The sequence below is a fragment of the Scyliorhinus torazame genome, chromosome 1 (genome assembly GCF_047496885.1).
Source record: "Scyliorhinus torazame isolate Kashiwa2021f chromosome 1, sScyTor2.1, whole genome shotgun sequence".
Classification (NCBI taxonomy): domain Eukaryota; kingdom Metazoa; phylum Chordata; class Chondrichthyes; order Carcharhiniformes; family Scyliorhinidae; genus Scyliorhinus; species Scyliorhinus torazame.
This window is the reverse complement of record NC_092707.1, coordinates 291,170,163-291,193,647: the sequence shown is the minus strand read 5'-3', so window position 1 is coordinate 291,193,647 and position 23,485 is coordinate 291,170,163. Positions and strand designations below refer to the sequence as shown.

At 48.7% G+C, this 23,485-nt stretch overlaps 1 protein-coding gene across 5 annotated transcripts in view; it reads right to left on the bottom strand.

Moving 5' to 3' along the window:
- Positions 1 to 23,485, bottom strand: part of utrn (utrophin) — a 770,758-nt gene that overhangs the window by 323,299 nt on the left and 423,974 nt on the right. For all 5 annotated transcript variants that reach the window (XM_072507465.1, XM_072507476.1, XM_072507484.1 and 2 more), the window contains one exon: positions 18,106 to 18,295. In XM_072507465.1, coding sequence (XP_072363566.1) covers positions 18,106 to 18,295 — 190 coding nt within the window. The remainder of the gene's footprint in view (positions 1 to 18,105; positions 18,296 to 23,485) is intronic.

Genomic DNA, 23,485 nt, shown 5'->3' with positions numbered 1-23,485 from the left:
TCGGTACAAGGGTTCTTCAGGCGGTGGCAACCGTTCCGAGACTTCCTGGCAGAACGCTAGAAGATGGTCAGCAGCCGCAGCAACCGGGGGGGGGGGTCGTTTTTCTTGAGGGGGTGTGTATATTTGCCTTTGTGTTGATGAAGGCTGTTAATTTATTAGTTATGTATATGGGGGAGGGGTTTGTTCTTTTCTTTCTGGATTTTGTTGTGATATTTTGTGAAAATTTGAATAAATTAAAAAAAAAAAAATTTTAAATTAGAAGTTCACAGAATGTTATCGTTTATTGCAAGGGGAATTGGATACAAAAGTAGACCGGTTGTGCTTCAGTTCTGCAAGGCATTTGTGAGGCCACATCTAGAGTACTGTGTGCACTAGTAGTCTCTTTATTTAAGGAACGGTGTAAATGTATCGGGAGCAGGTCAGAGAAGGGCTACTAGACAAATACCTGGGACGGGATTCTCCCCTACCCGGCAGGAGGGGGGGGGGGGGGGGGCGGGCGGGGTTTCCGGCATAATGGAGTGACGGGAACCACTCCGACGTCGGGCCGCCCCAAAAGGTGCGTATTTCTTTTTAGGGGCCAAGCCCTCACCTTGAGGGGCTAGGCCCGCGCCGGAGTGGTTTCCGCTCCGCCGGCTGGCGGGAAAGGGCTTTGGCGCCACCCCAGCCGGCGCCGAAAGGTCTTCGCCGGGTGACGCATGCGCGGGAGCGTCAGCGGCTGCTGACGTCATCCCCGCGCATGCGCAGGGCAGGGGGGTCTCTTCCGCCTCCGGCATAGTGAAAACCATGGCGAAGGCAGAAGAAAAAGAGTGCCCACGGCACAGGTCCGCCCAGGGATCGGTGGGCCCCGATCGCGGGCCAGGCCACCGTGGGGGCACCCCCCCGGGACCAGATAGCCCCGCGCCGCCCCCAGGACCCCGGAGCCCGCCCGCGCCGCCTAGTCCCGCCGTTCAAAAGGTGGTTTAATCCACGCCGGCGGGAGAGGGTTGACAGCGGCGGGACTTCGGCCCATTGCGGGCCGGAGAATCGCCGGTGGTGGGCCCGCCGACCGGCGGGGCGCGATTCCCGCCCCCGCCGAATCTGTGGTGGCGGAGAATTTGGGACACGGAGGGGGCGGGATTCACGCCAGCCCCCGGCGGTTCTCCGACCCGGTGGGGAGTCGGAGAATCGCGACCCTGGTATGGGTGGGTTGTCTTCGGAGGAAAGGTTGGACAGGCTAGGCTTGTATCCATTGGAGCTTAGAGAGTAAGAGGAAACTTGATTGAAACCTATCAGATGCTGAGGGATCTTGACAGGGTTTGTGGAAACGATTGTGGAAGAATCTAGAACTAGTGCTCATTTTTTTAAATAAAGATAGATGAGAACAAAATATTTCTCAAGAGGGTTGAGAGTCTTTGGAACTCTCTTCCTCAAATATCAGTGGAAGCAATGACTTTGGAAGCAGTGACTTTGAATGCTTAAGGCAGAGATAGATTCTTACCACAGACCGTAAGATGTAGGAGAGGAAGTAGGCCACCCGGCCCATCGAGTCTACTCTGCCATTTGGTGAGATCATGGCTGATCTACATAACCCTCAACTTCACTTTCCCACCTTATCCCCATAACTGTTGATTCCCTTACTGATTAAATGTGTCTATCTCAGCCTTGGACAGTCTTAATGACCCAGCCTCTACAGCTCTCTGTGGCAATCAATTCCACAGTTTACTGCCCTCTGAGAGAATCATAGAATTTACAGTGCAGAAGGAGGCCATTCGGCCCATTGAATCCACACTGGCCCTTGGAAAGAGCACCCTACTTAAGCCCACGCCTCCATCCTATTCCCGTAACCCAGTAACCCCATCTAACCTTTTGGACAATAAGGGGTAATTTATCACAGCCAATCCACCTAACCTGCACATCTTTGGACTGTGGGAGGAAACCGGAGCACCCGGAGGAAACCAACGCAGACAAGGGGAGAAAGTGCAAACTCCACACAGACAGTTTCCTCACCTCTGTCCTAAATGGGCGACCCCTTACTCTGAGATTATGCCCTCTGGTTCTAGATGTATCCACAAGAGGAAACATCCAAAAGTCCAAAGATGTGCAGGTTAGATGGATTGGCCATGCTAAATTGCCCTTAGTATACAAAAAGGATAGGTGGGGTTACTGGGTACGGGGATAGGGTGGAGGTGTGGGCGTGGTAGGCTGCTCTTTTCAAGGGCTGGTGCAGACTCAATGGGCCAAATGGCCTCCTTCTGCACTAAATTCTATGATCTATGATCCTCTAAGCGTCTACCCTGTCAGGCTCCTTGAGAACTATGTCTCAGTAAGGTTGCCTCTCATTCTTCTAAACTCTAATGAATATAAGCCCAAACTACTCAACCTCACAGGAAAATCCCTCCATACTCGGGTTTCTTGATAAGCAAGGGGGTGAAAGGTTCTCGGGGTAGGTGGAAATGTGGATATGATTGGTTACAATCAGACCAGTCATGGTCTCATTGCATGACAGATCAGGCCCAAGGGGCCAAGAGGTCTACTAATCTGAATCCATATGTTTGCATCTAACTTAAAAGAAAATTACTCTCCATAGACCTCCAAAACCCGACGGACCTCCAAAACCCGACGGACCTCCAAAACTCGAGAAGCTTGATCTCATCCAAGAAAGTAAAAGCAGCCTGCTTCTGCAGCATCCCAACCATCACTGGCACAGTGGCAACAATATCGACCAGATAAATATACACTGCCGAAACCTGCCAAGGATCCTTCAAAGCACCTTCCAAACCTTTACTACAGAAAAGAAAAAAGTGCAACAGATGCAAGGAAACACCACCTACCAGCTCTCTTCAAGGCACACACCATCCTGACTTGGAACCATATTGCTGTAGCTTCACTGCCCAGTCAAAAACTTGGAACTTCCTTACACCACATGGACTGCAATGATTCAAGAAGACGGCTCACAACCACCTTCTCATAGACAATTAGGGATGGGCAAAAAATATTGACCTTGCCAGCAATTCTGACATCCCGAGCATTAATTTTCCAAAACCCTCAGTAATTTTGAGCAACTCTATTAACGTCCCTTAACTTTCCACGCTTTAAGGAGAACAATCCCAGTTTCTCTAATTTCCCCACATGATTGAATCCCTTATCGCAAGCTGAAAGCAAACTCTGAAAACAAGTGGCTGTTCCTTTTTTTAAACAACCGGCCTGTTTAAAGTTACATGACCTGAGGATTAACAATGACCACACTTGCATTCAAACAAAATCTGAAAATCTGTACACTTGTGACACAAAGCTAAAACAGATAATCAGGAAATACAATTTATTTTGGAAATATATTTAAATTTAATCTTTCCCTTAGTAATCAGAGAAGACTAGACCAAATCTAATTGAAACATTGAGAACATCTCAATTTGGGATTGGGGTGTGTTTCGTTTTGTAAAATGTGTCTGCTAAACTGTTGTATCCAGCGAGGATTGAAGCAGAGTTTCGCAAGAGTTTAACTGGTGAGTTAGTCAGCTGGCATTCCTTAAACACAAATATTTAATCCATTTCACAAACGAGTACCCCAAGTATGTGTGCATCGGCACGAACATCACACTGAAGACTTGCCACAAATAATTTTGTCAAAATCAAGCTGTACTTATATAATGCCTTTAATGTAGTACAATTTCCCACAACAAAGTACAACACTATCTGGCAGCAAACATTCCACTTCCCGAGAATGGGTCCCTTTCACATGCTCCCAAATAGCATTGAGTGATATTCTTGGAACATTTCTCTTCACAAAATTTACTCATGTAAGTAATTGAGATTCTCGATTTTAACAATGTTTGTGCTCTAAAAGTTTCATCAAAACAAACCGTCACTGCAAAGGGCCATATATCAGACAGTATTTCATCTCTTCACCTTCCCTGCCCAAACCTGTCCCTTCTGAAACCTTTGAAAGCTCACACTAATGCAGACCCAATATCTCAGGTTGGGTGAGAAAGCTATTATGTTAACACCCTATGACTCCATGGCTGAATGTTCCTTTCAGTTAACAGTGATAAGCACTTTTTGTGGGCTGGATGTCAATCTGAAGCTATCAATCATACTATAATATAAATTCAATGCTAGCTAACTGTGGAGCTATTTAATGACTTACTAGATCAGTGTCTCAATAGCCAAGAATAAAAAGGAATCTGATCTCTGTGGATTCAACAGAAATACTGATTGGGGCTATGGTTGGCGTCAGAAGACCGTGCCTCTAATGATGTTATCTGAAATGTGTGGGTGAGATCTTCTGGCTGTTCACACCGGCTGGGTCCCACTGACTACATCCCCCCGCCATGGGTTTCCCAATGGCGTGGTTGGGGGGGGAGGGGGGGGGGTTGCAATGGGTAATCCCATTGACAGCGGTGGGGAGGCCTCACCCTATGTTATTCGAAGACTCCCCCAAACAGGGAAAGTTGATGGGGGAGGGGGGGATGTGACAGCAATTACTCTGCATGCACTTACAATGCTCCCTCATTAAACAATTACACACAAGCAGTTCTGATGAAAGGTCATCTTGACCTGAAATGTCACCTTTGTATCTGTTTGCATAGATGGTGTGTGATCTGTTAAGCATTTCTAGCAGTTTTGCTTTTATTTCAGAATTCCAGCAACCACTGTATTTTATTTTTGTATATAAAGCAGTTTCTTTTTATATTGCTACCTTGCTACTCATAGATGAGTTGATGCGAGTAACAGCCAAAGAAGATAAAGGTCAAAGCAATAAAAAATAAGCATTAACTGTTTTATTGCATGTCAACTATACTGTACATATCAGGAGCAATCATCAGGTGAAATAATCAATAACATTCTCAGAATGCTTAAAGTTGTCTAAATGCTCACTAGTGTGCAGTAATCAATTCCAAATGTGCATATAAAATGATTCAGGCTTTAATATGCAGAAGATCGTCTTAGTATAAAGACCATCTGATATCAATCCCAAAGCTAGCAATTGCCAACAGATTTCACTAGAGCTAACCATTACTCCTGATAAGTCATGTAAAATGAAAGGTCAGTTCTACCCATGGATCATTCACAATGCATTAGTTACTTCCTAAATTTGTATGCCTATGCAGTACAACCTCACCATCTAAAAGGTCGATGGTGTACTTATCTTGATATGAATCACACAAGCATGTCATAGAAGGGTATCCTCCAGTCTTCCATTGAAAGCAAATCAATTTAATTTTACATTATAGGTATTTAGAATAAATGCATTTACAAATTCACATTCAGGGTAAATAGGTAAATGCAAAAAAAAAAAATTGAGAGATTATTATCCCTGCTTCAAATGCTTCAGTTCTGAGCATCTGTTCAGCCAGTCAAGTGTTTCCCGTTATCTGGTTATAGTACTTGCACAACACAATTAGCTTTGGCATGAAAAATAATCATATGTCAAATAGTGCTCAGAATTAATTTGAACCCTCCTCACTTAACTGCTGATATACAATCTGTTCTTGCTCTAAAGCAACACTAAGGTTTATAGTTCTCGTTCGAGATTCAACATCAGTGATGATGGGTGCACTACTATGCCAGTCACCTGTCTCAGCGTCTGGTGGACTTTGCATTTCTTGCATTTCAAATACTATCCCACTCAGACAAGGCTCTGCACTCCAGAGTTATGATAGGGAGGATGTTCATGTAGGGTTGAGAGTGGGTGCAGGCATGTCAACTCGCTGCATGCAGTGGACTGAACATAGAGATCACAAGTGAACGATTTTACCCTATGCAGCTTGCAGCAGAGGGTCAACGTCCAGTGTTTGAATCCAGTTATACGGCGTTTACTAACAGATTGCTATCAATGGGAAATCCAAAGGCATTGGGTCAGATCAGGAACATTCCAGCAGCATCCAGGGGGCCGTGTGCCAGGTCTGATTCAGCTAGGTGCTTTTCTGAATATTATGAGGCACCCTCATAAGCAGGGTTGGATCACTGAACATGATATGAAACCATGAAGGATGATTTCCTTCCACCCTGTTCAGACATGAGGTTCTACTCTACAGACGTGTAGTATGTCCTTTTGTTTAATTTGTGGCCAACTTCATATGCTGTTTCACAAATAGATTTTAAGTGCTGTCATCTGCCACTTGTTCCAAGCCCTACCCAAGCTTTTTTGCTGTATTTACATTTATTGAGCAAGGGAAAGAAAGACTGTCATAGAACTGATATGGCTACATCTTCCATGGTTAGGAAGAGCTTCTAGGGTTCCTCGTCAGTGTAGAACTCTTGCACAAAGAGAGATTAGTCAGTTAGGAAGCATTTAATGAAAAAGTAGCTGTCATTCTGATAAAAATGAAAGTCAGTTTGATTAGCATAGATTGAATAGTGGCTCTTTAACTAATGAATTGAATGAGCCCTCCAAACCTATGCATGCAAGGACTTGAAACTCCCTCTTGGCGTACTGGCCGGGATGTTAGGGTTACATCACCAGGGTGGCTCTGCAAATGAAGGGTTATGGAAGAGGGACATCATCCATACGCAAAGGTGGTCCAGATCAAAGGGTTGGAATGGACTGGACAGAGGGTACAAAGACACACAGGCAGGTGCCTGAACCTGTGCTGTACTACTTGTGGTAGTTGGGCTACCCAAGTCTTTTTTTTTTTTAGAAACACGTTTGCTTTTCTACCTTTCCAGATCAATACATGTGCTCTACTTAACTAATTAATTCAGGTTAACACAGGTAAAGTTACAGTTTGGCAACAGGATGTGGTGTTAGTTTGAAAACATTATCCCTTCAAGGAGATTGGGACAGTTTTCCAAACAGCTTTGAATATTCTTGGGAAGTTGCTCTGGTGGAGCTTTTGGTGCTTACTCTCTAATATACTCCAATGTGCATGATGTTGCACTGGCACCATTTGAAGGGGAAATGGACTTAGAATGGTCAGGGTACTCACTGACATGGCGCCAGTTTTCATTCAGCTCATTGCCTATTTCCAAACGCTATAAGTCTTCGTGGTGATTTGGAAAATTGAGCCAAAAGGGTGAGGTTTTGAAGAGCGTGAAACTTTGTTCATGGCTCTTTAAACATTTAGCGCAGTGCCGATTTTCTTGTGAGCTGCTTTATTACCAACATAAGAGAGGGGGAGCAGAGAGCGAGAACCCTGTAGTGAATCTTTAATCCCTATTATACACTGTAGCCTACACAATTAATTGCTGAATAGTATTTCCTCCTTGCACACAATATTGTGGGATGATGACATTGTATACTTGTACATTAAGAGGCACACCAAGATTACTGTGGATAAAGAGCAATAGAATTATTATAATTTTTCAAAGAACTGTAATAAGAGTTTAATACTGATAAACTTCAAATACTGAAAGACCTTCAGCCTAAAACAGCAGTTTATTAGAGCAGCATCATTTTTAAATGATTATTCGTAATCTGACGATTACTCATTCATTTTTTTTCAATTAAAAATGCCTCTATTTCACTGAAGCTAAATACTAAGAATATTGAAAACGTGAAATAAAAACAAGGTTCCCCCTTTTCTCACTATCCACCCCACCAGTTTCCACATAAAACGGATCATCTTCTGTCATTTCCACCACCTCCTGTGCAATTCCACCGCAAAACTCATCTTCCCCACTCCTCTTTCAGAATTTCAAAGGGATCATTCCCTCTGTGATACCCTGATCTACTCCTCAATCACCCTCAACATCTGCTACCGTTGCCTTTTGTTCCTCCCGTCACGCAGGGCCCCAAACACTCCTTCCAGATGGAACAGCATTTTACAATCCTGAACAGTGGAGACAAATGTAGATTGCACAAACGTAGATCACAGTGGAACATCTACATTCATTCCGCAGCGTGACAACCCCCCCACCCAAGGTTCCCTTACTTGTCATCTTAATTCTCTGCCCTACTCGCACTCTGACCCTGATCGTTGCCCTCTTACACTGTTCCAATGACACTCAGCAGAAGCTTGAGAAACAGCAACTCAACTTGCAATAAAGAACTTGATAAGACTTCAGGACTCAACATTGGTATTAACAATTTCAGACCAAACTGCTGCTTACACATTTTTCAGAAAACGGGTGTTGATAAAGATCCTGCGGACTTCCGGTTGCGGCGATGACCAGCTAAGCCGCACGTTTCAGCACCTCCCATTTCAACGGACTTTTGGGCTCTTATCGGGAGCCCCAACGGAAATTTTTTACGGCCAAACCCAGTGTGAGGTGACAAAGGAAGAAGTCCCCCCCTGGATGGAAAGGAGTGTCAGCAGTGTCCAGATTGCGGAGGATCCTCTGGAGCAGTGGCAGGGAAGAGAAGAGAGAAGCAAGATGGCGGCTGAGGGAGCCCAGATGGTATGGGGCCCGGAACAGCAGGAGTTCCTCCGACGATGTGTGGAGGAGCTCAAGAAAGAGGTACTGGCGCCGATGTTACTGGCAATCGAGGGACTGAAGGAAACACAAAAGGTCCAGGCGATGGAACTCCGTGGAGTGAAGGCAAAGGCAGCCGAGAACTAAGACGAGATACAGGGCCTGGTGGTAAAAACGGAGACGTACGAGGCACTACATAAGAGGTGCATAGAAAGGCTGGAAGCCCTGGAGAACAGCTCGAGGAGGAAGAATCTAAGGATTTTAGGTCTCCCTGAAGGGACAGAGGGGCTGATGCTGGGGCGTATGTGAGTACGATGCTCCATATCCTAATGGGAGCTGAGGCCCCAACGGGCCCCCTGGAAGTGGAGGGAGCGTACCGGGTCCTCGTGAGAAGACCAAAGACAGGGGAAACACCACGAGCAATAGTGGTGAGGTTCCATCGCTACTGGGACAGGGAGATGGTCCTGGGTTGGGCTAAGAGGGCACGGAGCAGCAAGTGGGAGAACGCGGTGATACGCGTATATCAAGATTGGAGTGCGGAGGTGGCGAGAAGGAGGACGAGCTTCAATCGGGCCAAGGCGGTGCCCCATAGGAAGAAAGTCAAATTTGGGATGCTGCAGCCGGCAAGATTGTGGGTCACACACCAGGGCAAACACCACTACTTCGAGACGGCGTAGGAGGCATGGACATTCATTCAGGAAGAGAAATTGGACTAGATTTGAGAAATTGATGTCTGGAGAGAGGTAGCGAGGGAAGGGCTAATACGTAAGAATGTTGGACGGGGAATTTTTTCTCTCCCCCCCCCCCCCCCCGAGGGGGGGGACACGAAGAAATGTGGGCGTCGGCGGAAAAGGGGACAGGGAAGGGGAATGAGGGAACTGCGCCACTAGGGGCGGGGCCGAGAGGGAAGCGCGGGTTTTTTCCCGCGCTATGGAAATTGAGGCGGGAAAAAGGGCGCAGGAAGGAAGGGGGCCTCACACACAGGGAGGTCAAAGGATAAACGGGGGAAGCCGAGGTCAGCCAGAGTTAGCTGACTCCCTGAAGCGATATGGGGGGAGCAATCAAGCTAGAGGGGAATCTAGCGGGGGGGGGGAGATTAACTGGGTTGCTGCTGTTGAGGGTAAGGGGGAGCTGATACGAGACGAGGTGGTCGGGACGGGAGGGCATCGTCTGGGGAAAGACGGGTGCGTGGGACCTGGGTGAGGAGCTGGCTTAAAAAAGGGGATGGCTAGTCGACGAGGGGGGGGGGGGGGGGGGGGTAAAATGGCCCCCCAACCCGGCTGATTACGTGGAATGTGAGAGGTTTAAATGGGCCGATTAAGAGGGCAAGGGTGTTTGCGCACTTAAAGAGACTGAAGGCGGACGTGGTTATGCTCCAGGAGACGCACCTGAAATTGGCGGATCAGGTTAGACTGAGAAAAGGATGGGTGGGACAGGTATTCCAATCAGGGTTAGATGCGAAAAACAGAGGGGTGGCAATGCTGGTGGGGAAACGGGTATCATTCGAGGCTAAGACCATAGTGGTGGATAGTGGGGGCATGTACGTGATGGTGAGTGGCAGATTGCAAGGTGAGGCCGTGGTGCTGGTGAACGTATATGCCCCGAACTGGGATGACGCGGGATTCATGAAGCAAATGCTGGGACGTATCCCGGACCTGGAGGCGGGAAGCTTGGTAATGGGGGGGGATTTTAACACAGTGCCGGACCGGTCCAGATCCAGGACCAGGAGAAGGCCGGCAGCGGCTAAGGTGCTTAAGGGATTTATGGAGCAGATGGGAGGGGTAGATCCGTGGAGATTTGCTAGTCCGATGGGGAAAGAGTTTTCCTTCTTCTCCCATGTCCATAAAGTATACTCCCGGATAGACTTTTTTGCCTTGGAAAGGGCGCTGATCCCGAAAGTGGCAGGAACGGAGTACTCGGCTATAGTCGTTTCAGATCACGCCCCACATTGGGTGGATCTGGATCTAGGAGAGGAAAAGGAGCAGCGCCCACTTTGGAGATTAGACATGGGACTACTGGCGGACGAGGGGGTATGCGGAAGGGTGAGGGGATGCATCGAAAGATACCTGGAGGTCAATGATGGTGGGGAGGTCCAGGTGGGGGTAGTATGGGAAGCGCTGAAGGCGGTGGTTAGAGGAGAGCTGATTTCCATTAGAGCCCACAAGGGGAAACAAGAGGGTAAAGAAAAAGAGAGATTGGTAGGGGAAATTCTGAGGGGGGATAGGCAGTATGCGGAGGCCCCAGATGAAGGGCTATACAGGGAAAGACGAAGACTACAGACGGAGTTTGACCTGCTGACCACGGGAAAGGTGGAGACGCAGTGGAGGAAGGCACAGGGAATACAATATGAATATGGGGAAAAGGCGAGCCGGCTGCTGGCCCTCCAACTTCGAAAGAGGGGGGCGGCGAGAGAGATCGGAGGAGTTAGGGAGGAAACGGGAAAGATGGAGCAGAGAGCAGGGAAAGTGAACGAGGTGTTCAAGACATTTTATGAGAGGCTGTATAAGTCCCAACCCCCGGAGGGGAAAGAGGGAATGATGCATTTTTTGGACCAGCTGGAGTCCCCGAGGGTGGAGGAGCAGGAGGTGGCAGATCTTGGGGCGCAGATTGAGGTGGAGGAGGTGATCAAAGGAATTAGGAATATGCAAGCAGGGAAGGCCCCGGGACCAGATGGGTTCCCGGTGGAATTTTACAGGAGGTATATGGACCTGCTGGCCCCGCTTCTGGCGAGAACCTTCAATGAGGCTAAGGAAAGGGGGACACTACCCCCGACAATGTCGGAGGCGATGATATCGTTAATTCTGAAACGAGACAAAGACCTGCTGCAGTGCGGGTCATACAGGCCCATCCCCCTCCTAAACGTAGATGCCAAACTGCTGGCCAAAGTGATGGCGACAAGGATAGAGGAGTGCGTCCCAGGGGTGGTGCATGACGACCAGACAGGGTTTGTTAAAGGGAGACAATTGAACGCCAATATACGAAGGTTGCTGGGGATGATGATGATGCCCCCACCGGAGGGGGAGGCAGAGATAGTGGTGGCGATGGATGCAGAGAAGGCATTCGATAGAGTGGAGTGGGACTATTTGTGGGAGGTGCTGAAGAGATTTGGGTTTGGGGAGGGGTTCATTAGATGGGTTAGACTCCTGTACGGGGCCCCGGTGGCAAGCGTTGTTACAAATAGGCAAAGATCGGGGTACTTCCGATTACATAGGGGTACAAGACAGGGGTGCCCCCTGTCCCCGTTACTGTTCGTGTTGGCAATTGAGCCATTGGCCATAGTGCTGAGGGACTCTAAGAAGTGGAGGGGGGTGCTTAGAGGGGGAGAGGAACATCGATGTCACTATATGCAGATGATTTACCGCTATATGTGGCGGACCCAGTAGAGGGGATGCCAGAGGTAATGCAGATACTCAGGGAGTTTGGAGAGTTCTCGGGATATAAATTAAATATGGGAAAGAGCGAACTTTTTGTGATGCACCCCGGGGAACAGGGCAGGGGGATAGATGCCTTGCCGCTGAGGAGAGTGACAGGGAATTTTCGATACCTGGGGATTCAGGTGGCCAGGAACTGGGGAACCCTACACAAACTTAACCTGACGCGACTGGTAGAGCAGATGGAGGAGGACTTTAAGAGGTGGGATATGGTGCCCCTGTCATTGGCGGGCAGAGTACAGGCGGTCAAGATGGTGGTCCTCCCGAGGTTTCTTTTCGTGTTTCAGTGCCTCCCCATCCTGATTACGAAGGCCTTTTTTAAAAAAATAGATAGGAGCATTACGAGCTTTGTATGGGCGGGAAAGACCCCGAGGGTAAAGAGGGGGTTCCTGCAGCGCAGTAGGGACAGAGGGGGATTGGCACTGCCGAGTCTGAGTGACTACTATTGGGCCGCCAATGTGTCGATGGTCCGTAAGTGGATGAGGGAAGAGGAAGGTGCGGCGTGGAAAAGGCTGGAGATGGCGTCCTGTAAGGGAACAAGCCTGAAAGCGCTGGCGACGGTGCCGCTACCGTTCTCCCCGAAAAGGTACACCACAAACCCAGTGGTGGTGGCGACCTTGAAGATCTGGGGGCAGTGGAGATGACACAGGGGAGTGACGGGTGCCTCGGTGTGATCCCCGATAAGGAATAACCACAGGTTCGTCCCGTGGAGGACAGATGGGGGATTTCAAAGTTGGCAGCGAGCAGGAATTAGGAAGCTGAAGGACCTGTTTGTGGACTGGACGTTTGCGGGTTTGGGAGCATTGGAAGAAAAATATAAGTTGCCGCCAGGGAATGCTTTCAGATACATGCAAGTGAGGGCATTTACGAGGCAACAGGTGAGGGAATTTCCGCAACTCCCGACGCAAGGGATCCAGGATAGAGTGATTTCGGGGGCATGGGTTGGAGAAGGGAGATGAGAGACGAGGGGGAGACGATGGTAGAGGAGCTGAAGGGAAAATGGGAAGAGGAGCTGGGGGAAGAGATTGAGGAGGGGCTGTGGGCAGATGCCCTAAGCAGGGTAAATTCCTCGTCCTCATGTGCCAGGCTTAGCCTGATTCAATTTAAGGTTCTACACAGGGCGCATATGACGGGAGCAAGACTGAGCAGGTTTTTTGGGGTGGAGGATAGGTGTGGGAAGTGCTCGGGAAGCTCGGCGAACCACACCCACATGTTCTGGTCGTGTCCGGCACTGAATGAGTTCTGGGAGGGTGTGGCAAGAGTGGTCTCAAAGGTGGTGGGGGTCCGGGTCAAACCAAGCTGGGGGTTAGCTATATTTGGGGTTGCAGAAGAACCGGGAGTGCAGGAGACGAAAGAGGCCGACGTTCTGGCCTTTGCATCCCTAGTAGCCCGGTGAAGGATTCTACTCATGTGGAAAGAAGCGAAGCCCCCGGGATTGGAGGCCTGGATAAACGACACGGCAGGGTTCATAAGACTGGTGCGAATAAAATATGCGTTAAGAGGATCGGCTCAGGGGTTCACCAGGCGGTGGCAACCGTTCCTTGACTATCTCGCGGAACGATAATGGAAAAACAGAAAGGACAGCAGCAGCAACCCAGGGGGGGTGGGGGTGATTATCCTGTGTTTTTGTTTTTTGCCAGTTGTTGATATTTGCTTTTTGTTTATCTCTTTTTTCATCGGTTGTTAGTTTAATATATTATTTAAATAACGTTTAATGCATATTTCTTTATTATGTTGTAAAAACGGAAAATCTCTGTTTGAAAAATGTCATTAAAATATATATTTTTTTTAAAAGATAAAGATCCTGCTGTGAGAATCTAAGGCTTAGAAGCAGGAGTAGGCTATTTGGCCCTTTCTCCCATTTGGAACCTATTCATGGCTGATCCAATTGTGGCGTCAAAGCCACTTGCCTGTCTGTCCCCATAACCTCGACTCAGAATGGGCTCTTAGGCCCATTGAGTCTGCACCGACACAAAAATAGGTGGGACAGTAAGTTGCAATGAGGGAAAAAGAACCTTACAAATGTATATTGATAGGTTAGGAGAGTGGGCCAAAATGTGGCTGATGGAATTTAACGTGGATAAGTGTGAGGTCATGCATTTTGGTAAATAAAATGGGAAGACAACTTATTATCTAAGCGGGGAGAAACTTCAAAGGGGTTAGATCCCAATGCCTCAGTAGATCAGGCAAACTGCACATTAGAGTGAGACTAGCTATTTTGCTCTAATGTGTAGATTAGAAAAATACTGATCCCACCCAGAATGGGCGGGATTCAAATCAAGACATATCGCAAGATTGCATCTCGTGAGGCCTAGCGAGCCGAGTAGATCCTGAAAGAGGGATCTTCCGGTATCTACCTTCGGGCGCAACGTGGCCGGTAGATTGCGCCCAGGGAGTTTTGCAGCACAACCAAATTTACATATTCCAGCTCCAAAGGAGATATCCCCTTTGTTCTATCCCCTTCAACATTTTCCTGTTCAAATATTTACCCATCGGCCTTTTAAAAGCTATTCTGGGTTCTGTTTCTATAATTGTTTCTTATCGGGCATTTCATGTCTTTCCAATGTTTGCACCAATCTTTCAGACTTGTTCTTCATTCTTTTAACAATATGTCCTTTAGTTACTGACACACTGAAAATGAAATGAAAATCGCTTATTGTCACAAGTAGGCTTCAAATGAAGTTACTGTGAAAAGCACCTAGTCGCCACATTCCGGTGCCTGTTCGGGGGGGGGGGGGGGGGGGGGGGGGGGGGCTGGTAAGGGAATTGAACCGTGCTGCTGGCCTGCCTTGGTCTGCTTTAAAAGCCAGCGATTTAGCCCTGTGCTAAACCAGCCCCAGAGGAAATAATTATTTCCAATGTAGCTTATCAAAACCCCAATTGATTAGATCTCCTTTTAGCCTTCTCTGTTCTAATGAACAAAGCATCTATTTCCATAAATAACCAAACAAGGAGGTAACAATTCACAGGACTCACATGTTAATACATCAAATTGCTGGGATAACAGAGAGCTGGGTCAGCATCTAGGAAGAGAGGTTAATGTTTCACCAGGTCCGCTTTTTCCTTTTTTAGGAGCCAGCTTACTTGCTGGGAATCTTTTGTTTTCAGTTCTGATTTCCAGTGTTTGCAGCAATCCTGTCTATTTCTTCTGGCAATTTATCAGTCTTCTAATTCCTTTTTGAGAAAATCTACATTAACATGTGTAAAGACTTGGTATTGTGAGTATTGTGGTATTGCCTGAATATATTGCAAGTATATTCCTTAGTGATTCACCAATGAGTACTGGGGCTGCTTCTATTTCACTACTAATTTGCAAAAATCTCATGACAGGAGGAATAATCTTGGTTTTATAAATGCCTAATCTATGCACCTGTATAGTATCGAAAAACATATCATTACAACCTGTCCATTTCCATTTTTCCCTACTGATTTATCGAGTTCACAAAAAATATGTAAAAGCTTTTCAAAGTGCAGATCAGACAATTTCACAGTTGAAAAGCTACAGTCTTTAAAGGAAAATTGGAATGAGTTTAGGTTGCTTTATAGATAAATACTGTTGTACTCATCAATAAATCATCGAGCTCCTCCAGCTGATGAACCCAGGTATTGCAAAGCAAAATATTCAAATCCTACTTGTGTGTTTGGTGGATATTAGTGAGCACATAAAATCCATCTATTTTGTTTGTTTGTACAGAGCTTACACTATTTACAAGTGCCCTATACATTGATTCTATGATGCACTAATCACTGCAGCAAGTATTTCATATGGCTTGAAGCATAGTGCTATAAACAAATTACTGTATTTCCGCCTGTTGCACACTGTCACTTCAATTTCTGTAAATTTCCTATAGATTTGTAATGTTTTACAATCACTGATAAACAATCTCATGCAAGTTTCCCTTCATACAATAGCACATGCCTGCACGGAGTGATACTCAGTCTCCATCTTAAGTGCCATAGGTTTATTTGCCTCCAATATATATACCTTCGATAGATTCAGGTGGCAACTGTTTAAAGTGAAATTTGAATCAAAGGAGCAGACTGATCACAAATCTGACTCGTAGGAATCACGGGCTGGATTCTCCGTTTCTGAGGCTAAGTGCTGGCGCCAACGGAGAATCCGTGGTGGTCCACGACGAGAAAATCGGCGTGAATCCCTCACTGATTCCGGTATCAATGAGGGGCGAGCAACGGTGCCACGTGGAACACCGCAGATCATGCGGAGAACGGCTGGAGAATCCGCGAGTCCTGAGCCGCACATGCGCAAGGCTGACAAGCTGCAGCCGTGCACGCCTACACCCCCACAGGTCGCACCGGGAAAAAAAGCGCAAGCCGTGCTGGATCGCGTATCCGCCCACCCCGATCCCACAGCCCGCCCCCTGGCCACCACCACTGGCAGCAGCACCGATCTCAGCCGAGTGTGGCGGCAGTGGTCCGCAGCCGGCACAGCAAGTTCACGACCGCTGGAACCACACGTGACCTGCGCCGTCGGGAAGTCGGCCCATCGGAGGTGGAGCATCGCGGGTGGGCCACGAATGATGCGCCAGCAGCGTTGCGGCTGCACGTGGCCCGATGACAACGATTTGGATGGGGGCAGAACATCGCGAACCAGTGTCAAACCGGCGTCTGGCCCGATTCCAGCGTCGGAAGCCTTCTCCACCCGATCGCCATTCCCGATTTCAGAGTCGGGCTACGGAGAATCCTGCCCCACATCTCTCAAAGATTGTGTTATTATATCTTGGAATAAAAGTTTAATATATATGGTTGGAACAAAGAACATGTACCCATCACATGTACCTTTGTAATATTTAGAGCGGACATCTGACATCCTTTTCAAAAGCATTTACTTTTTTTTAAAATAATATTTTATTACGGTATTTGAAAATATTTATAACAGTAACAAAAACAATGACATCAACATGGTAAAATAAACATTCCCCCCCCCAATCTTCACACACCTCAACCACACAACAACAATCCCCCCCCCCCCCCCTGGAATACTGCATCTGCTGACATTTTTAATTTTGCCACCTCCGGGAGAACCCAAACATTGACCCTCTTAAGGCAAACTTTATTTTCTCAAGACTGAGAAACCCAGCCATGTCACTAACCCAGGTCTCTACACTCGGGGGGGGCTTCGAGTCCCTCCACATTAACAAGATCCGTCTCCAGGCGACCAGGGAGGCAACGGCCAGGACATCGGCCTCTTTCGCCCCCTGAACTCCCAGATCATCCGACACTCCAAAGATCGCTACCTCCGGACTCGGACTCGGCACCACCCGTGTTTTTAGCACCGTGGACATTGCCTTAGCAAAACCCTGCCAAAACCTTCAAAGCTTCGGGCTTGCCCAAACCATGTGGACATGATTTGCTGGGCTTCCCACGCACCTCACACACCTATCCTCTACCCCGAAAAACTTGCTCACCCTAGCCACTGTCATGTGTGCACGGTGGACTACCTTAAATTGTATCAGGCTAAGCCTGGCGCACGATGAGGAGGTATTAACCCTGCTTAGGACATCCGCCCATAGACCCGCCTCTATCTCTCCTCCTAGCTCGTCCTCCCACTTGCCCTTAAGCTCCTCCACCGGGGTTTCCTCCACCTCCAAAAGCTTCTGGTAAATATCCGATACCTTCCCCTCCCCCACCCAGGTACTGGAAACTACTCTATCCTGTATTCCCCATGGCAGCAGCAGTGGAAAGGCCGGCACATGTTTTCTCAGGAAGTCACGCACCTGTAAATACCTAAAACCATTCCCTGCTGGCAATTCAAATTTATCCTCCAAAGCTTTCAAGCTGGGAAAGCTGCCATCTATAAATAGAATCCCCATCCTTCTAATTCCTGCCCTCTGTCAACTCTGGAACCCCCATCTAGCCAACCCGGTACAAACCTGTGGTTGTTATAAATCGGGGTCCAAATTGATGCTCCCTCCACTCTCTTATATCACCTCCACTGCCCCCAGATCCTCAGAGCCGCCACTACCACCGGACTTGTGGAGTATCGGGCCGGCGAGAACGGCAGAGGTGCCGTTACCAATGCTCCCAGACTGGTGTCTTTATATGACGCCGCCTCCATCTGCTCCCATGCCTGCCCCTCACCCACTACCCACTTCCTGATCATGGCTATATTAGCCGCCCAGTAGTAATTGCAGAAATTCGGCAGTGCCAACCCACCCTCCCCCCGACTGTTCAAAAGCATTTACAAGATGAGGTCAGTATCTGCAAAACCAGCCAGCGAGTGATCAAAATCAGAATCAGAAGTGTGTTCACTTTGGTTTCATTGAAGAGGTTTACACCCCACAGATAATCAAATAATTCACCCCTCCCCTCAAACTATACTTACATGTAGTCGGTGTTTGAGTTCCTTGACCTCAGCACTATCCAGTGAAATGTCTTCTTTCTCAGCTGTCTTCGCCAAGACATCGACTGCACTCTCAGCTTCCTGCAACCACCTGAGACACCCCTCCAACTCCTGCAGCAAGTTCTGCAACTGCTTTAGTTCACTCTCCAGGTATCCAACTCTCTCGCTGGCTCTAACAGAAGCAATAAAGATAGCACAGTTTGAGACCAGGAGATCACAACATGGAAAAAAACAACAAATGGGAATGACATAAACTTTATAACATGGGTTATAAAGGCAGGAATGTGGGAATGCATAATTATATTCAAATTCTCCAAAGGAATTTGAAAAGTTAAATAATTATTCATATTAAAACAGCACCTTTGAATTACAGAATCATATATGAAAGCCCAATTTCTATATTAAGCAGAATCAAATACTGGTTTGGACATACAGTTAACCTGTCCTGTTAAATCACGTCACTTTTTTTTAAATAAACATTTTATTGAGGTATTTATGGTTTCATAACAATAACAGAAGAAACAGTGTACATACAAATATAAACATGGTGCAAAAGCCAACTTCCTCCCTCACAGGTCTCACCTTTTCTAGCCTCCTGCTCTACACTAAACTGCCCCCCCCCCCCCGCCCCCTTCTGCTGACGGTTAATTTTCCCTAAAGAAGTCGACGAACGGCTGCCACCTCCGGACGAATCCTAACATTGACCCTCTCAAGGCGAACTTGATTTTCTCCAGACAGAGAAAGCTAGCCATGTCAGTTAGCCAGGTCTCCGACTTCGGGGGCTTTGAGTCCCTCCAAGCTAATAATATCCGTCTCCGGGCTACCGGGGAAGCAAAGGCCAGAACGTCTGTCTCTTTCTCCTCCTGGATTCCCGGGTCTTCCGAGACTCCGAAAATCGGCACCTCTGGACTCAGCGCCATCCTTGTTTTCAATACTTTGGACATGACATCCGCAAACCCCTGCCAGAATCCCCTAAGCTTCAGGCATGCCCAGAACATATGAACATGGTTCGCTGGTCCTCCCGCACACCTTGCACACTTGCCTTCCACCCCAAAGAACCTGCTCATCCGGGACACTGTCATGTGAGCCCGGTGAACGACCTTAAACTGTATCAGGCTGAGCTTAGCACATGTTGTGGATGCATTGACTCTGCTCAATGCATCCGCCCAGAGACCATCCTCTAACTCTCCACCTAACTCCTCTTCCCATTTGTGTCTCAGCACCTTGGTCTGCATTTCCTCTGACCCCATAAGCTCTGTACCCTCCCAGCCAGTGACAACGGGAGCACGCCCAGTCTACTAGTCGGGCCAGATTAAGCTTGTACAGCCGTTCCCATTCCCGCGCCACTTGAATACCTAGGTACCTAAAGCTTCCCCCTACTAATCTAAACGGCAGCTCCCCAATCGCCTCTCCTGCCCCCTTGCCTGGATCGCAAACATCTCACTTTTCCCCATGTTCAATTTATAACCCGAAAACCGGCCAAAATCCCCCAGAATCCCCATCATTTCTTCCATCCCTTCCAATGGGTCCGACACATATAAGAGCAGATTGTCCGCCTATAGCGAGACTCTGGTGTTCCACCCCTCCCCGGACCAGTCCCTCCAGCCCTTTGAGGCTCTCAACGGAATTGCCAGCGGCTCTACGGCCAGTGCAAACAACAGCAGGGACAGGGGGCATACCTGCCTCGTCCCCCGGTGCAGCCTAAAATAGTCCGATGTCAGCCTGTTCGTCCGAACACTTGCCACGGGTGCCTGATACAGCAGCCTGACCCAGTCAATGAAGCCCTGTCCAAATCCAAACCGCCCCAATACATCCCACTGGTAATCCCATTCCACCCGGTCAAATGCCTTCTCTGCATCCATTGCGACCACTACCTCTACATCCCTACCCTCTCTCTGAGGGCATCATGATAACATTCAACAGCCTTCTTACATTGGCCACCAACTGCCTCCCCTTAACAAATCCCGTCTGGTCCGCCCCAATCACTTCTGGGACGCAGTCCTCAATCCTTGAGGACAAGATCTTAGCCAACAATTTGGCGTCTACATTTAGGAGGGAGATCGGTCTGTAGGACCCGCATGTCTCCGAGTCCTTATCCCGCTTCAGGATCAATGAGATAGTGGCCTGTGACGTCGTCGGGGGCAGCCCCCCTCTCTCCCTTGCCTCATTAAATGTCCTCCTCAGCAGTGGCCCCAGTATCCTAGAGAACGTTTTGTAAAACTCCACGGGGTACCCATCCAGGCCCGGGGCTTTCCCCGACTGCATGGCCTTCAGCCCATCTGCTATCTCTTCCAACCCGATCGAGGCCCCCAGCCCTTCTACCAAGTCTTAATCAACCTTTGGGAACTTCAGTCCCCCAAAGAATTGCCTCATCCCCTCCGGCCCAGCTGGAGGTTCCGACTCATACAGCCTGCTGTAGAATTCCTCGAACGCCTTATTGACCCCAGCTGAATCTCCGACCAGGTTCCCATCCCTGTCCCTCACTTTCCCAATCTCCCTGGCCGCCTCCCACTTTCTAAGCTGCTGCGCAAGCATTCTACCGGCCTTCTCCCCATATTCATAGATCGCCCCCCTCGCCTTCCTCAGCTGATCTACTGCCTTCCTTGTAGTTAACAAGCCAAACTCTGCCTGTAGACTTCATCGTTCCCTTAGACGCCCTGCCTCTGGGGTCTCTGCATACCTCCTGTCGACCTGTAATATTTCCTTTATCAGTCGGTCCGTCTCTGCTCTGTCTGCCTTCTCCCTGTGGGCCGGTATAGAGATCAGCTCCCCTCTAACCACCGCCTTCAACGCCTCCCAGACCACTGCAGCCGAAACTTCCCCCGTGTCGTTGAGCTCCAGATAGTTCTGGATACATTTCGTCAGCCGCCCACACACCTCCTCATCAGCTAAAAGTCCCACGTCCAGACTCCAGTGCGGGCGCTGGCTACTCTCCTTGCTCACCTGTAGGTCAACCCAGTGCAGGGAATGATCCGAGATTGTGATCGCTGAATACTCAGTGTCCACTACCCCCGTCAGTGAAGCCCTGTTCATGATAAAAAAGTCATCCAGGAGTACACTTTATGCACGTGCGAGTAGAAGGACAACTCCTTCACTCTCGGCCGCCCAAATCTCCATGGGCCCATCCCCCCCCATCTGCTCCATAAACCTCTTTAGCTCCTTTGCCATTGCTGGCGCACTGCCTGTCCTTGAGCTAGATCGGTCTAACCCTGGGTTAATTTTATTTTTTTTTTTAATTAAATTTAAGTACCCAATTAATTTTTTCCAATTAAGGGGCAATTTAAAGTGTTCAATCCACCTACCCTGCACATCTTTGGGTTGTGGGGGCGAAACCCACGCAAACATGGGGAGAATGTGCAAACTCCACACGGACAGTGACCCAGAGCCGGGATCGAACCTGGGACCTCGGCGCCGTGAGACTGCAATGCTACCACTGCGCCACCGTGCTGCCCTAGCCCTGGGTTAACGAAGGTGTTGAAGCACCCCCCCACCCCATAACAAGCTTATGCGAGTCCAGGTCTGGGATTTTCCCAACATCCTCCTTATGAACTCCACATCATCCCAATTCGGCGCGTACACATTCATGAGTACCACAGGCACCCCCTCCAGCTTTCCACTGACTAATATGTACCGAACTCCCACGTCCGCAACTATTCTTCCCGCTTCGAATGACACTCACTTATTAATCAGGATCGCGACCCCTCTAGTCTTAGAGTCCAGCCCCGAGTGAAAAACCTGTCCGACCCATCCCTTCCTTAATCTAATCTGATCCGTTACTCGAAGGTGCATCTCCTGCAACATTGCCACGTCCGCCTTCAGTCCCCTCAAATGCGCAAACACGCGTGTCCTCTTAACTGCCCCATTTAGCCCTCTTACATTCCATTTGATCAGCTGGTTGGGGGGCTTCTCGCGCCCCCCTCTGCCGATCAGCCACACCCTTTCTTGGGCCAGTTTCCAGCCTTTGCCCCACGCATCTGCAGGCCCGCCACCAGGCAGCCTCTGTCTCTGACCTCCCTATTGTCCCATAGCAAAAGTCCCTCCCCGTCACCAGAACATTCCCCCCCCCCCTAGTAACAGCACTACACACAGCCCCCTCCAACAAGCATACCATCTGCTCACCCCCCACTGCGCTTCCGTGAGCTAGCCCGCCCAGCTAGCTTGGTGGCCTCCGCCCATGGTGCCAGACACTTTCCCACCTATTGTTCCCTCCCCCCCCCCTCTCGGACACATCCAACCCAATTGCCCAAAAGAAACACGCAAAGAAGATCAAACATCAAACATCTAACATTCACACCTCCATCCCCCATCGATGCAATTGCTAATTTTAACTCAAGCAGCTCGTCTGCAGACCCCAACTCAATACACAAGTCATTACAAGTAACATCCAAAGACAAAAACTTTTCTTTTTAAAAAAAAATAACTGAAGAGAAGAGAACAAAAAAAAAAAACCACGAGCACTGCAGCAAAGTTCAGTCCAAACACCTCAGTCCGATACCACACCCCTTCCTTCTCGCGAAGTCCATCGCTTCCTAGGGCAACTCGAAGTCGAAATGTTGCTTTTCGTGCGCAACCCAAAGACGGGCCGGGTACAGTAGTCCAAACTTTACCTTCTTCTTAAAAAGTGTTGATTTTATCTGGTTGAGCCCTGCTCTTCTCCTGGCCACATCCGCACTCAGATCCTGATATATACACAGGACACTGTTCTCCCATTTGCAGCTCCGCGTCTGCCTGGTCCACCGTAGAACGTACTCCTTGTCCAGGTACCTGTGGAATCTCACCCACACGCGGCTTCCTCGCTCGCGCTCTGTGCCCTCTGCCCACCTCCAAGGGTCGGGTGAACGTCCCCTCCCCCAGTAGCTTCTCAAACATACCCGATATGTATGCCCCTGCGTCTGTTCCTTCACATCCCTCCGGGAGACCCACGATTCTCAGGTTCTGCCGGCGGGACCTGTTCTCTAGATCCTCCACCTTCTCCTGGAGCCTTTTCTGTTGGTCTCTCAACATTCCCACCTCCAACTCCACTGCAGCTTGGTGCTCCTCCTGCTCAGTCAGTGCCTTCTCCACTTTCTGGATCGCCCGATCTTGAGCATCCAGTCTGAGAGCATCCCGTCTGAGTTCCAGTAGCGCAATCGACTCCTTAATCAGGTCCAAGCATTCCTGCATCTGATTGGCGAAGCCCTCCTGTATGAACTGCATCAGCTGCTGCGTCGACCGCTGGGTCGTCAAGCCAGAACTCCGGTCCTCCGCCATACTTTCTCCCGCTGCAGCCTCAGCCCAAGCCTTCTCTGTTCGCCTATTTCTTCCTTTGCGAGCATTCCTGGTCCGCTTCTCCATGCACTGATGTAGGATTCCTCTTCACGTT